The 16,696-nt window shown below is 31.2% G+C and overlaps 1 protein-coding gene across 1 annotated transcript in view; it reads left to right on the plus strand.

The window, feature by feature from the left end:
* LOC145660697 (ribosomal protein S6 kinase alpha-5-like) overlaps positions 1-16,696 on the plus strand; it is a 172,073-nt gene that overhangs the window by 136,855 nt on the left and 18,522 nt on the right. Inside the window, exons 7-10 of the mRNA XM_081726049.1 lie at positions 10,278-10,381; positions 11,934-12,084; positions 13,017-13,178; positions 14,769-14,888. Of these exons, the coding sequence (XP_081582175.1) occupies positions 10,278-10,381; positions 11,934-12,084; positions 13,017-13,178; positions 14,769-14,888 (537 nt within the window). The remainder of the gene's footprint in view (positions 1-10,277; positions 10,382-11,933; positions 12,085-13,016; positions 13,179-14,768; positions 14,889-16,696) is intronic.

The raw sequence follows: 16,696 nt of genomic DNA on the forward strand, positions 1-16,696 counted from the left end.
ATTGCGTATCCTTAAGGTGTTCATTTTCTATTTTTACTGATTTGTAAACAACTTCGTTGTGAGTCATTATGAATATTAAGAGCCTGACGTACTGAAAATAATATAAAATTTACCATTTTTCTTTTTCCTTGTTTTTCGTAAGTGAAAGGAGATAATGAAATGCAACTTACCACAATCATAGATAATTCTACAACAGAAAATATAAACTTGAAGAATTTTCAGTGTTGCTATTCGTAGAAATTACAATCTTGCCAGAATAACAATCCCCCAAAATTTAAGTTAAGGCAGCGACTAGAGGAACGAACTCAACTGCATTTGATTACGTATCATGTTGTCTTGGAACCCTGTGACCTACTTTTGAAATAATAGTTGTATTTAGTTTGTAATAAATAAAATAGTTTTAACATACAGTTATTAAAATTTATTATTTAATTTTAATAACTGTATGTTAAAACTATTTTATTTATTACAAACTAAATACAACTATTATTTCAAAAGTAGGTCACAGGGTTCCAAGACAACATGATACGTAATCAAATGCAGTTGAGTTCGTTCCTCTAGTCGCTGCCTTAACTTAGGTTTTGGAGGAAATATTATTCTGGCAACACTGTAATTTTTATGGATGGCGACATTGAAAATTCTTCAGATTCATATTTTTTGTTGTAGAATAACATTATCTATGATTGTGGTAACTTGCATTTATCTCCTTTGAAAAATAAGCAAAAGAAAAATGGTAAATTTTGTATTATTTTTAGTATGTCAGGCTATTAATGAATATTTGTATATAAACGTTAGTGTGAATCGCCACGAATAGTACACGTAGTTACCAATAACGGGATGTTCATAAAAGTAATAATCACCTTTATTAACTAGATCTGCAACTTCCTTATCTTCTTGCTACTGCTCACAAGAATTTTTAGTACATCCTGTAATATAATTCTTAATTAAATATCAAATCTTCTAATTAATTAACATTATTCTTCATTTATCTTCCGGTTTTAACCTTTTTTTTTAACCCTTTCAAGACTACGTTTGTGATAGTTTTTTTTTTTTTTTTTTCGATTATTTGAAATTTGTTCCCATCTTCCTCATATATATATTAGTAAGTAGAAAAAATATATATCTTCTGCATTAGTTGCAACCTACTTCATAAAAAATGAAATCTTACTTTTGTTGTTTGTTTTATTGTTTTATATAAGCACAAAACGTATGTATATTTAATTTATGGTCACGTATATGAAGGTGATGCATATTAAGCAGTCAACATCATAGTGTTGTGATAGTAAAAATACTAAATAATAATAATAATAATAATAATAATAATAATAATAATAATAATAATAATAATAATAATGTAGTATGCATATTTCCTTGACAGACTTCTACAGTATTTAAAATCAAAACGATAATGACTACAGCAAAGGGGGTATATTTTAATGTTCGGTCCTCACCTACCAAAACTTAATTTACGAATTAAAGCGAGCTTCGAATTATAAATTAAAAAAAAAAAAAAATCGTATAGTCGGGTAAATACGGTAACTTTTAAGATGAGGTAATCTCACTTTTAACTGATTTTAACTTTATAAGCAGTGAGGATAAATGGATAACCTCAAAGAAAATTACTCCATATTGCATCCAAGTAATTTTTAAGTATGAGAGTGTGACAAAATGTTTTGATATCACGAATGTATATGAGCGGAAATTCCCAAGTTAGTGTAGGATTTATTCTTTAAATCTTTGACCAATTTCAGCTTCGAATTATGGCGATGATTACGAAGTCTTAAAGAAAATATGCGCTGTATTGAATCAAAATCGAATATTTTTAAGGAAAGGGGTCATGGTAAATAAAAGTTTTTGATTAGAATATCTACAGAGCATACTTTCAATTTGGGTTAGATTTGACCCTCATTTTTTACTTCTTACATCCAACCCTAAACAGTACGCCTCAATCAAAGGATACTCCAAGTTCCATTAAAATTGAATAAATTCCACGGCAGTTATTGAGATACAGTCAGATAGACATACCTACACACAGATGGATATTGGTAGAAAATACATAATTTTAAAACCGAAATACCTTAAAATAATTATTTCTGATATTCTTGATGCAAAATATACTCTATTATAATAGTTAATGAATGAAAAAAAAAGTAAAGAATGTTCCGTTATTTAGTTTACGAAGTACATATTTTTACAGGTAGCAGCAACATAATATCCTGTCGGCGTAGTGATTTGAGATTCAACCGAATAAAAAGTAGGTCAGTCGGTAATGCATGTTAGTGTTGTAACACGGTCTGCGTTACTGGTAAATAGGACATTCCTCGCGATTGCATGAACAAAGGAAAGTTATTTCTGTACGTTATTTCCTCAAATGATGGTGTGTGTGTGTATATATATATGCAACAAGTTGATTAAAAACAGAAGAGGGGGAAATACATAAAACAAATCAAGTGTCATCTGTAAATGTTGCTATATTTTATTTTTTAACTGATGATATGGGTGTATTATTGAATTAATCTGTAACAAGACACGGAACACGGTAGGATAAAGGTGGGGAAAGGCATTCATTCTCTTGACCCAGTAAGGAGCTGGCCTTGAGTATGGTACTGACCTACTTATGCATACTGTGTGTACGTTGTTATTCCATCAAATATCATTGCAACAGATGAATATATATATATTTTTTATTTCTTTCTTTTTCTTTTCCCACGATAGGTCGTCACCTACAATATCGATTTTTCTTTTTTTACCTTCTTGTGTTTCATAAATTGTGGTTACCTCATAATCTGATGCAAATTTGAAAATAGGTCAGTAATAATCTTTGTAATTATCGCTTCTTAATTTATTATTACGTTTTCAGTTTTTTCTTCATTTTGATCGAGCGGTATAAGGTTGAATTATTTACAAGGTAGTATCTATGGAGAAAGTTTTGGGACGTATTCGCGTAAACTTGCTATCTTGTTAAGAATTTTCAAGTTACTTTACCATGCCATCTTTGAAGGTGGCCAGAAGATTTTACTAAACGCATGTTATAACGATAACATTTATAAATATGTATATGTTGATATAGACAACAGCCTGTAACGTTCTGATAGCAGTTTCTTCTATGGCCAGACCTGAACATTTACCTTGTTAGGTTTCGTGGCCAGACATGTATAAACATGTTTTTCTAAACAGTTCTGATATATTATGTAAAGAAGCCATTAATAGTGGACGTATTTTCAATTATAAAGAAATAATTTTGTGAAAAATAAAACGGTAAACGCAGAGAATATTTGGAAAGTACATCAGTGTAAATATATTTTATCTTGAGTGTTATGTTGAACATTTAGTGAGTAAACTACGTTTTAATTAGTTCCAGAAATTATAATATAACAATACGTAGGACTAATATATAGATGTTGAAAATAATCATTGTGTTGGACGGGTCACACTTTTTACACGATTGAAAATATAAATTGAAGGGAATACTTGAGAAAATAATAATTACGTAAGAAACGGAACTAACTCATGTTTTCAAATAGTAACTTGAACATCAGTATACATTAATATATTCATTTACATAATGAGGAAATTTTCAGTGGGTACTGTCATCATCGTCATCAGCGGTGATTATTTTAAAATTCGATCACATCTCGTTGCGTCAATGATATTTTGAAAACTTAACCAGAATAGAGTAGATGTACTAATTGGTACCCTCAATAAAGAAAAAGTTAAAAAAGAGATTGAATACAAAAAGCAAATTATTTTTCAAGAATAGTCGCAGCTGATACTGATGAGAGAATTATTATCAAGTATTCTGCCGTTTGGCAAGTCCTCAAACTAATGAGCTTTCTCTGAATTTTCAGTTTGAGCCTGGAAATGTTTCTTCCATGTTTCTCGATTTTCAGTTTCCACTTTTAACTCCCAATATTTTCTTCTATTTTTCAAATCATCAAGCATTTGTGTTCTTCTTTCTATTTTCGCTTTCCTTCCATCTTTCCTTTAATGGCGGTATGAAGAAGACAATTTCTTCGCAAGATGTGTCCAATCCAATTGGCCTTTCTATGAAGGGTGGTGGCTAGAAGTGTCCTCTTCTCTTCTATCCGTTTCAAAACATCTTCGTTTGTTACTCTCTCTGTCCATTTTATCTTCTCTATCTTCTTCCAACACCACATTTCGAAGCTCTCTAAATATTTCATGTTTCTTCTCTAACTTCCGTAATGTACAAGTCTCTGAACCATCAAGTCCAATACTCTCTCTCTCTCTCTCTCTCTCTCTCTCTATCTCTATCTCTATCACTATCTCTCTCTCTCTCTCTCTCTCTCTCTCTCTATCTATCTCTCTCTCTCTCTATCTCTCTCTCTCTCTATCTATAGCACTTGACCAATTTCTTTTTTAGTCCAATCATAAGGCTGCTAGTTACGAGTGACAATTTCTTGTTGAATATTTCTTTGGTGATGGGAGTAGCCATTGAAAAGTCCGGTTATAAAGTAGATGAATATATTTATTTATAAAAAGTTGAAGGTAATATTTCAGTACTTTATTTCATGAGAATAAAAGCTTCGAGAATATATTCAAAACAATACAGTTTTAAATGAAACATGACATAACATAACATGTGATTTAATAATAATAATAATAATAATAATAATAATAATAATAATAATAATAATAATAATAATAATAATAATAGGCAACAATTGAAGTTACGTAGTCTGGTAACACTACATTATTAATTTTTAAAAGTATGTTCCATGTGAACGAATAAGCCCAGATTTGCTCCCCGCTCGGGTTATCGAGGAAATTAAGAAGCTACTTTAATTAGAAAGTAAACGAATTATGGGTCAAGGTAGAGAAAACCAATAAAATTTGTCACGAGCTGAAAATGGTCACGAAAAGTTACTTATTTGTAGTTATTATTTGTAAATAGTAAATTTACTAGTCAAAGAAAATATTTTTTTCCCTTTTTTTTCATAAATTTTCAAGGATTTTTTTTTATTTTTCTTTTCTTCCGCTCCTTTTTTACTTATTTTTATAACCAAATAGTCTTCCTGTAACTTATAGATCCTGAAAAGCTAGTTAGCTGGAATTAGGAATGCAAATATTTGTTCTCGACAAGAGAACAAGGTACCTACTGGTCATGGAAGTCAGAGAAAACTCAGAGAAAATGGTGCAAGTCAGTGAAGCTCAGGGAAAAGCCCGGAAATCAGGGAAAGTCAGGGAAATTTTATAAAATATGTAGAAAAAAGAAAAAAAATAACCACTGGTAAGAAGAGGAAAAGAGAAAAACAGTAGGTTCTTCAGAAACTGAAGAAAATAAAGAATAAGAAGAAACGTGTGATAGTAGAAAAAGACGCACAGCAACGGGAGATTACAACTGAAGTTGATTACACTAAAAATGAAATAAGCAATATTGCACAAGTCACAGGTCTTAGTTGAAACAAAATGTCGATATTTTAGTGTGGCCTTGTCACTTTGTTAATGAATGTATAAGATATCTCTTATGAATCTTTGAGTTTTTACGTCCCACGATTATGCCGGTTAGGCTAAAGGAGACTGTGATGATGTATGTAGTGTATGTTTCAGTATCTGATGTTCATAGGTAATATAATAATTGCAGTATTGGATCTTTATTGAAACTGGATATGTATATTTTGAAAGAACCCTTGTCATTATTAAATGAATGCATAAGAAGTATCGTATCTTCGGATTAATTGATTGTCAGACGTTTCTGGGTAGATATTAATGATCAGAGTATGGACGTTGTTCAGATTTTATGGGAATTAAGTGGAATGTACGTAGGAGCAATTGATTACTATTTGTCTGTATAGAATAAATTTTCTCATATATAAATATTCACCGTTATTTATTCCTTATTTGTGTCAACGTCACCCGATACCTGTCATGAGTCAGGAAATTTCCTACCAAAGATGAGAGAAAGCCAGAGACAAGTCAGGGAAATATTTCTCCAGATTAGTAGGAACCTTGAAGAATTACAAAATGTCTTTCGTATGTGTTCGTCAATATAATAACCAATTAATAGTTTCCGTACGCTTAAGAAAGTGACCCTCTCGTTACTTGATAGGAAGAAACAGATAAAAAGGAAGGGGAACAGGAGGGAGAGAGAATTGTTCTCCACAGAAAAAAAAAAAAAAAAACGCTGCAAAATTGAAATTAGAACAAACACTGTAATATCAAAGCATGCAGTCTTATTTCTTGCGAAGTCGTGCAGGATCATTGTGACGCAAGCTTGTTGCTAAATTAAAACAAAAAAATATAAAAGGGAAAGAAAAATTCAAGCCTTTAAATAATAAGAGAACAAAGGAGACGGTTTTTCGACGTGCAGAACCCATTAATTAACGAAGAAAAGTGAAAGTTTTTTTTTTTTTTAAGCAACTTTCGTTTCTTTATATCCAACAGCAAGAATAAAAAGTCAAATTCTTTTGAATTCATAAGTAATTTTATTATTATTTTTTTCCTTGTAAGTTTCCTTATCAATTGCGAATCTTATTCTCAAGAAATGGGTCAATTGCAAACTGGTGGTAGTATCTAGGCTATCAAGCTAATCTTACGACTTGACTATAAGCAACCCGATCCGTTCGTCATCCATATTAGTACCACTTGCTGCAATATGGTCGAGAGTTTAATAGATCACGCAATATGATATACTTTTTTTCTTCCATTCTTTTTAAATAAAGTTGCATTTTGCTGTGTGCTTATTTAAAACTACTTGTGAATGTTTAATTTTTCGGAATTTATGATGTAATAAATTCTCATAAGACACGGAAAAAGATTTTAGCGTACATACATGAACATACATGATGTTGTTTTGAATTGTTCTTCACAATTCTTAAGCTGTAAATTACAACCGGAAAATGACAAGACCAGTTACGTGAAAATAATAATAATAATAATAATAATAATAATAATAATAATAATAATAATAATAATAATAATAATAATAATAATAATAATAATAACTGAAAGTACGGTATGTTTCTACAGCAAGTGAAAACTGTATTTTCAATACCTGTAGTAACTTTGACTTCGGTGTACATTAAGATATTCGTTTACTTAATTAGTGGGATTTTCGGTGAGTAATGTCATTATAAAGATTATTTTAAAAATTCTATCACATCTCGTTACGTCAATCGCATTTTGAGAACTTATCAGAATGGTATAGATGACTAATTGGATGTACTACTAAGATGACTAACCTAGTACCTGCATCAGTAGGATGATAATTTCTTTATTTTATTGTATTTTTTTCCCGAAAAGTTACTATACTAAAATAAACTTTGTGAAATGTATTATTCACGTTGGAAACCTTGGAAGACCAAGTGCCTGTTGCCTTCTAAATGATGTTTTAAGGCTTTATCTTTGGCTGATAATTCTTAATTAACGATTTTGAGTACATGCACCCAATGATGATTTCAGGTCTCCCCCGACGGAATAATTCAAATAAAAGGTGTGTGTGAAAATGATACTGCAAAAATACTGGTAATACAAGATGAGCTCAATCGAAGAAATTCTCCGTGAAGGAGGGCTATCCCTTGAAATCGTCATTACATGCACCATCTTTTTTTTTTTTTTTTTTTTTTTTATCATATATTGAATTGTTATAACTTGTCATTGAAAAGTAGTGCAAATAAGAATTATAACAATTTCTTTATTTCTGTTAATAGTTGACTTTCCTGTGCTTGTTTATAAGGTGAAGATTTTTCTTTTAATCTCAGACAAATGACCGATAGACGAGAAATATCTATAAAATATCTTCTAAAACTGTAAACGTAACACTTTTTCAACACAAATATGGATATGTAGTAACGAGTCTGTAGGATATCACAGGCTTATCATGTTGTTTGTCTTGTAAAGTTTTGAGTAAAGTTTATCAGTGTGTCTCATTCCTTGTTTCAAGATAAAGTACAACAAGTTATTCTTAGTCGCTTTTGTTGTTATTCTTTCTTCAACAATGTCACGTTTTAGTTTTTTTAAAAAAAGGCTTATGCAAGTGTCTGGCTGTATTGATGTTATTGTTTCTTCAATTGGAATATTTCTAGAGGATTATAAACATCCCATATCCGACCTTCTCTCGTTATAAATATATCATTCTGTATTATTGTGTGTTATTCTTTCTGTAAGGTTGTGAATTCTCACATTTCAAGTACATTTTTGTATCACTTTGCCTTGGATTTCTCTTCTACATACAGACGATGTGTTAAGGAGGATGTCCGAAGGTCAAACTGGAATTTTGCCATTTACAGAGCTTATCAGTTCTTAGCTTTCACTTGTTCATTTGCGATTCGTGCTTGACGAAAAATAAAAACGAATATATAGTATAGTGTAATGTGCGAGTTGGCCCTGGTAGAAAAAAAAATCAACCTTGAAAACAATTAATTCTTCAAATAATAATTAGTGTATATTAATGAGATTGTCAATTTGCTAACAGTTCGTGCATGGATGGCTGGGTGGTGCAAGGTCATGTAATTTCAACGTATAATTATTCTATTGGGAAATGACACAGTATGTTTACATCTTTTTGTAAGCTCTAATTACTTCATTTTCTGATAAAACAAAGCTACTTGTTAACGAAACTTAGTTTAAATTTATCATTATTTTTCTTTTAGCATTTAAAGAATTTGCTTCGTAATCTTACGTAATACTTTCCCCAGTTTGTTAGCATTTAAGGTTATTAAAGTGTGGTTTAAGGAAAAGATTTACCTCTCTGCTGGTAACATTGTTTGATAGTGAAACGCCTGTTCTACGTATGTACACATGATTAGTTAAAATTAACATGCAAGTATTCCATATGATGACTTTATAAAATGAGGAACGAATTCAATCTAAATATGTAACTATATACGAAATTAAAATTACTTGTGCCGTATGAAAAGAAGGAAGCAACCGATTTTTTTTTTTTTTTTTTTTAATATTAAACACTAAGTCCTCTGTAAGTGCGAATTCTAACATAAAGAGTGAAAAAGTACTTGACTGGACCGAGACTCGAACCCAGGACCTCCGGCATACCGTGCCGATGCGTTAACCACTATACCGTTAGCGGACTGGGTGACGTAGTGATTAACGCATCGGCATGGTATGCCGGAGATCCTAGGTTTGAGTCTCGGTCCAGTCAGGTACTTTTTCACTCTTTATATTAGTACTTGTACTGTACTTGGAATTGTGTTTGTAGCATCATTAGGCATTAGAAAAAATCTGGTGTTTTTTACATATAAAAGATAGTTAACCCATATTTTCATAATATTTGTATTTTTTATATTTGATATCAACTATGAAAAAAAAAATTCTATCGTTCACTTATAAGTGTCTTGGATATTAAAAAAAAAAAAAAAAAAAAAAGATTACTATATTCCTAGTGTAATTTCAGGAACCAATCTTGCTCCCTTCGACAGTCATCAGACACTCAGAAAAAGCTTCTGCTTCACAAATGTTTCTACATTTTATTCAGCTTAGACCTTGTTTCACAGAAAACGCTAAAATCAGCAATAATTTGTATTGAAATGTTAGTGGCTATTACGCATACTAAATGTGCCAGAGTATGTGTGTGTGTTAAAGAATAGTATATTTCATATTGGCGCAATACATATTTTCACTGTCATGATAAATACAACAGTTTTTAGTTTATTTTAAACAACAGTTCCTTTAAAAAAAAAAAAATGTTATTTTGAAATACATTGTCCTAGTCCATTCCATTTTAAAAGTTATCCGACGATCAGGAGACTGAACTTGAGTGTTATTTGATAGCGGTAATGCATCTTCAATGGCGATTTGAATATTTCAAAAGTCGAATATCAGGTAGCAAAAAGTAATGTAATGTAGGGAAGCTTCTTGTTAAATGAAAGTTAATAGTTTTGGTAAAAATTGATTTCTGAACTCTGGTGCAGGTGTCCCTGGTTCGATCCCAGCTCGCGGCAAGTGAACTTTGTGGTGGACAAACACCGTGTGCGTGGGTTTCCTCGGGGTTCTCCCGTTTCCTCCAACTTTCTTTATTCCACCATTTCATTTATTTCTCATCATCACTGTCTCCTTTAGCCTAGCCGGCATAACCGTGGGACGTAAAACTTAAAGATTTAATTTCATTTTTCTGTTGTCTGCTTATGAAATTTTATATATAGGAAAGGGGGGGGGGGGGTGGAAGAAAATTTTTCACTTAATATTTAGCTATGAAAATGAAGATTTTGTGAAGCAAAAATTATTTAAAAGGTTGTGGCTAATTTACAATAAGTGATTGTAAATTAAATACAGAATATTTAATGTGATTCATTAATATCTTTTAGGCTGTGGACTGGTGGAGTGTAGGTGTTCTGACGTATGAACTGTTGACTGGTGCTTCTCCATTCACTGTTGAGGGAGAAAGAAATTCACAACAAGAAATATCCAGGTAAGACCTTATTTTGAGATAATTTTAGGAAAGGGATCCCATAGAGTTAATTCGTTGCTAATTAGAGCGTGTTAAATTTTCAGGCGGGGCCAACTAGAAACTGTGTATTTTACTAAGGAAATATTAAATTGTTTCTTTCAAGAGTGGTAGACTTGATGTAACGAACTTTTTTTTTTTTTTTCTTACAAGATATTGGAAAATAGTTTGAAGAGAAATGTAAATTATTTACAATGAAGAAACTGGGTGATGATCTTGCAACTGTTGTGAATAAGTCGGCTTCAGAGTTTTGACAAATTCAGATTTTCATTTCTATTCTTTAAACTTACTTAGAGCCATGCTAACTAAACTGAATCACTTAGTCCTATTTGAGGGTTTAAAAATGAACACTTATGGAAACATATTTAAATAATTAGTTAAAATGTACGAGTAACTAGTCTATTTCAGACATTTATTTTCAGTTAATGTTTTATTTTATTTGTATTTTTATATTACATTTTTTAAAATAATCTTTATAACTTTCAGTGTTACTCCAACTTTAATCGCTTTTAGTAATCTTAGCAATATTATTGAATTGCATATTGAATGTCATTTTGTACGAAACACATTGAAGTAAATTATAGTCTATTAGCCAATCGTATTGTATAAATTTGCCTGTAGAATCATCAGAGTCAATCATATTGTCTAAAGTTACCTGTAGTATCATCCGAGTCAATCATAATGTCTAAAGTTCCAAAGAAAACGTAGGTAAGGAAAAGTGAAAAATAATAATAATAATAATAATAATAATAATAATAATAATAATAATAATAATAATAATAATAATAATAATAAGGATACTACATAACAAATGTCATATTTGTTAATTATTCTTAAGTATTTTCAATATTAGATTTTTTTTTTTTTTTTAAAAAAGAAGTACCTGTAGCTAATACGTAATAGATGAGTTTAATTTAAGGAAAATAAGTATGTAAACTCGAAAATCTGTTCATTGCTGTTTTAAGTGGATCATTCAGTCATATTGTTTTCTATTATTATAATTTGACTGATTCTCAACACTTGACTCATCACAAGCAAAATGTGTATATATACAGCAAAAACAAAGCTTGTACGTGTTTGTTATTTTGAAGAATGATGCCAAGTATTTACTGTTGTATTTACTTTTAGGCTTTGGGGATCGAGTAGCTTAATAATAAAATGTTAATCTTTGGTGCGTAGAATCGATTTCTGGTCATGTATTGTTTGCTTTTTTTTTTTTTTAAATTATTGCAAGCAATCATTAAATTAGTTCATTTTTCTTTGATTCAAATTCTTCGTCTCCATGTTAATTTTATCCATTAGTTCATCACTCTCTTATTTGAATTTAGTGTCTTTTCTGTGTAATACAGCGCATAAGATGTTACACCGTTTTCTTTTATTATTCATTTATCTATCTATCTTCATGATAATATTCGTTCGCTGAAACTTGTGTTTTCTCAATAATTTTCTCTACTTTATACATGAAGTGTTTTAATTTTCATTTATTTATTTTTGTATAACTCTCTAATATTTTCAGGAGAATCCTAGAGATTGATCCACCAATACCAGACGATCTATCTCCTGAGGTTGCAGATTTTATTTTTAAGCTTTTGATCAAAGACCCTCGTAAGAGGTTAGGTGGTGGAGTTGATGATGCCGAGGAACTGAAGAGGCATCCGTTCTTTAAGGTACATTTTCCATATTCTTGGTTACTTATCTTTTTTTTTTTTTTCTTCAAATTATGTCAAACACATGTCACGATGATAAGCAAATTTAAGCATAATATCAACCTTACGAAGTGAAACCTGAAATATTCCTCTAAATACACTATACCTGATATGAAACTACCGAAAATATTGATAAAGTTGGTGTGGTCGATAGTATGTTAGTGTAATGTGTAGTGAACATTTGACTTGATGTTGTTCTTTGTACAGATTTACTTCCTTTATGTACACACGATACATTAGAGTTTTCATACATTTGCTACCGGGGAGTAGAAGGAAGCAATTACTGCTGCGAGAAACTCTTAAGGTTGATTTAGAGGGACAAGTTTTGCCGATAGATGTCACTACATTCCTCGTCTCTCTCTCTCAATTTTTTTTTTTTTTTTCTTATCTTTCGCAAAAATTCACGGTTTCTTTTACAAATTTCTACACTACAGACTTCAAATTTTTAGAGAAGGAACTTCATAACACATCGAAGTTGCAACAATCCGTGCCGATTTTTTATTTAGAATTTTCTTCATTGTTAAAAATGGCTTAATTGTTGAAATTGCAAGACTCTTTCTAATACAGCACTTTCAAAGATACCCTATGCTTCTTTTCATTTGTTACATTAAGAATTATGTCGCGGGTTGGATAGGACCTTTCAGGAGGCCGTATCTGACCGGCGTGAAATAGTTTGTCCATCACTGCCATAGAGTGTAATCACTGGGAAATGTTAGTCTTGTATTTTTTATTTAATAGTTTATATGAAGCATATACTCACTCATTATCAAGTGGAATTTGACTTACTGCCATTAATTTTCGTGCCACGAAGAAAAATGTAGCCTTTAGCTGTTATTCATATCCTTTATATACATATAGGATGGATTTCTAATGGCAATATGTCTTCATTACAGAGCGTAAATTGGAATGATTTGGCTGAAAAGAAGATCCCTGCTCCATTCGTCCCAAAGATTACAGATGAATTAGATGTGAGCAATTTTTCAGACGAATTTACGAGAATGACGCCAACAGATTCTCCTGCTGTAGTGCCTCCTAATTTTGATAAGATATTTAAGGTACAATTATGCCTAGTTGAGCTATTTTCTTATTACATAATAAAATTGCCATGTTTTGAATATATAGCATTTGTAAAGATCGTGCCTTTAAACTGTCGCATACTTCGCAATCATATTTACGGTTATTGTTTGGTTCAAATAAATTTAGGAAGCTTAATAGGATTAGGCGAAAAGTAAAGCCTAATATTATTACTACTATTATTTCCCGTAGTTTATTTATTTGATGAACCTTAATAGAGATAGGCGCAATATTATGATGTTCTTTTTGTTGGAATCGCATTAAGTAGTGTTTTAACTATATATTAAGCATATTACTCTCTCATAAAATGTGTCTTAGTTATTTCAAAAAATCAATTTAAAGTGGTGGATGTAAAAGATTGATCAAAGTGGAACGGTAAAATTCTGCATGGGTGGAACAGATATATTATAATATCGATGTGTTGATATTAAGCAGATAATTTTTGGGGAAATAAATTGTTTTGTACTGAATATCACGAATTACTATTTTAAAAATGTGCCCAGTTTTTTATACAAGCAATAATAAATCATATAGAAATACTTACGTTTGAAATACAAACGAATCAAAGATATTTTAAAAATAAGTTCTTTGGAAACATGATTCACTGCAATGATTACCAATTAATTAAGTGTGTTATGCTGATAAACTGGTAAATATTTTTATGCTCCTGCAGAATAGTGCATGTTTTATTAGAGTGATTGATATCATTGCAGATTTTAGGATCTATTGTTGTTATATAAAGTATTAATCATACTTCCTTAGTGTCCTATTTTTGAATCGAGTTACTGAATTCTTGGTGCAAAAATTAAACTAGCAATACATAGAGATAGTAAACTGGTGACGTCATAGAAGAAGAGAGTCGTTTCACAATGTGTAGCTACCGTAGACTTCCAAACTATACGAATTCAATACTCAAACTTCTGTATCTACAACTACTGGTTGCAATACAGGAATAAGATCAAAGGTAGAATCTGTTTTTCGGACGCTGAATCTATATCAAAGCGCCATTACTTGCTATCTCTTATGGTTTGTGCTCTATGGAGATTAACACTAAACCGGAAGTCGTTATTGATGTGTCACTTCCAGTTGAAATAAAACGATAAAATCAGAGTTGAAACATATTGTTGGGATTGAATCCACACGGAATCCAAAACTGCTTGTTGATAACTATTTCCGTTTTAGCCATTATTCAGTCAGTATTGTAACCGAAAAATCGTAAATTTTTTCCACTTCCGGTTTCAGCAGATACATGAAAATCGAGGCAAAACTCATTCCCAGAACGCTGAATCGATTGTAAAAAGCCTCATCTCGATTATGTCTTACCGTTTTTGCATTATCGAAATCAATGCTCATAATAAATCCAGAAGTCTCTTAAACCTGATCCCACTTCTAGCTACAGTCTTGGAAGAAGGTGGCAAATCAATTCACCAAAATTTCAGCAGTTCAGTTGGAAAATAGGGCACCAGGAAAATATAATAAAAATGTGTCTCGTTTGCACAATAATACTAGAATCTGTAGTTGTGCTTTTTTACTTCCATACATTAATGTGTCTTTTTGTATCTGAATTTTAGGGATACTCCTACATATCGCCCTCCATATTATTCAGTGAAAATGTGATCAGTGATGATCTTCTCCGTCCTTCTCCTGATAAAAGACCAAGCACCACGAATATCGTCGCCTGCAGATTTAAGGTTAATGTTGTTCGAAATCTTATCTAACTTTTAAGTTTTAAATTTAAAATTGTGAATCGATTACATAAAATAACCTTTGTACTTCGATTACATAAAATAACCTTTGTACTTACTGTTCTTATCTTTTTACAAACGATAATCACGTTTTGAACTTAGTACAGGCTTCACTTTCAAGTTTTTGAAGGAATAAAAATGGGGAAAAAGAAATAAGTAAAATTTTATATCCTTTTGTTCCTTAAAAACTGAAGATGATGTCTATATAAGTTTGAATTGTTTGTAAACAGAAGATACAGACTGTAAGTGGAAGGATAATTTTATGGTTTATTACGAGATGCCATTCCCGTTATCAGTTACAAAATAAAATGGAAATACAATTTTCAACTTGATCTCCATAGTAGCATCTTCAATTTTAGAGTCGTAATATGACGTTCTTGCACTAATGGTAGATATCTTAGTGTACACCACTATTAATACTATCATTGAAATTGTGCTAATGTAATATTTACTAATACCAATGGTTTAAGGTTCTTTTTCTTTTCGTATTATCCTTATGTTTAAAAATTTTACGTCTATATTCGCACTGTAACATTAAAGGGTTAAACTTCTTTTCATTTTATCAAATGTATTAAACTTTTTTCAGTTTATCAAATAACATACCAGAGTGCTAATAATATGTTATATCACCACGTTGGTATATTTTATAAAACTTCCAAAGGTACACAATCTACGAGCGGTTTCGAGGCACAAGTTACCTCTTCCTCAGCTTATTTAAAGGAAACTTGTTGCTAAGAATTTTACTTCCGTTAATATACAGTGTGTCCCCAAAAGTAGGGATACACCCCTGCATTGATTCAGTATAACATTCTAGTTTATAAATTTATTTGCTTCGGCTCTTCCGAGCTTAAGATGTAAGTAAAACCACACTAAAAACAAATAAAAAAGAAACTAAGTCTACCTGATGGATAACAATAAGAAATGATATAAAATGCAGTACGGTACTGTATACCTACTTTTGGGCCACCCTGTATAATGCATCCAATTGTAGTAATTAGAAATTCATTCTATTAATTAACACTCAGCTATTACGTGCCCTGAGAATCCTAATCGGATTATTATATTCTCAGTAGTGATTTCGGCAACCAGTCCTACTGACGTCTACAGTCCGACGCTAATGAAAAGCTTGGGCTGCACAAATAGATTCACGTTTTCACCAACTTTGTCTTTGTCTCACAGAAATCACTAGAAAATCAGCAATTAAGTATTGCAGTGTTGGTGATCACTACAGGGCTAGCTTAGAATTTAGCAGAACAAATGTTTTCTGATTAAAATGAAAGGGCAAGCAAACTTTGTTAATAAACGTACTACTAATTGATTAGTTTGCTTTAAAACTGGAATATAGTACCTGCTTAACCAAGCCTGTCAGGTGGTTCCAAATTTCACTGAGGAGAAACATTACACACTCTGCTCTCCACTGTATTACCAATTATTTCCGTATGGTAAAACTTGTTTCAGGCTACGTACTATATCTTGAAACAACCACGAAGGAACTATGGTGGTTCGTAATACCAATTAAATAAAAATCTGAGACAAATTTTTCGTATTACAATTATATTATTATCTATAGAATAAGGCAAAGATTTAAGTGAAGAGGCTCAGTTCATTAAATGTAACCATATTGTCATCGTCGCTTCGTAATTAAAGCTTGCTGAGCAACATAGAGGGGAAGATTATATATGTATGTATATTACCATAAAATAGTGAAAACATGAACAGAAACACCCAAAAAACAGAATAAATCGTAAGCTCTT

Source organism: Thermobia domestica, chromosome 9, assembly GCF_964235325.1.
Source record: "Thermobia domestica chromosome 9, izTheDome1.hap1.1, whole genome shotgun sequence".
Taxonomy (NCBI): domain Eukaryota; kingdom Metazoa; phylum Arthropoda; class Insecta; order Zygentoma; family Lepismatidae; genus Thermobia; species Thermobia domestica.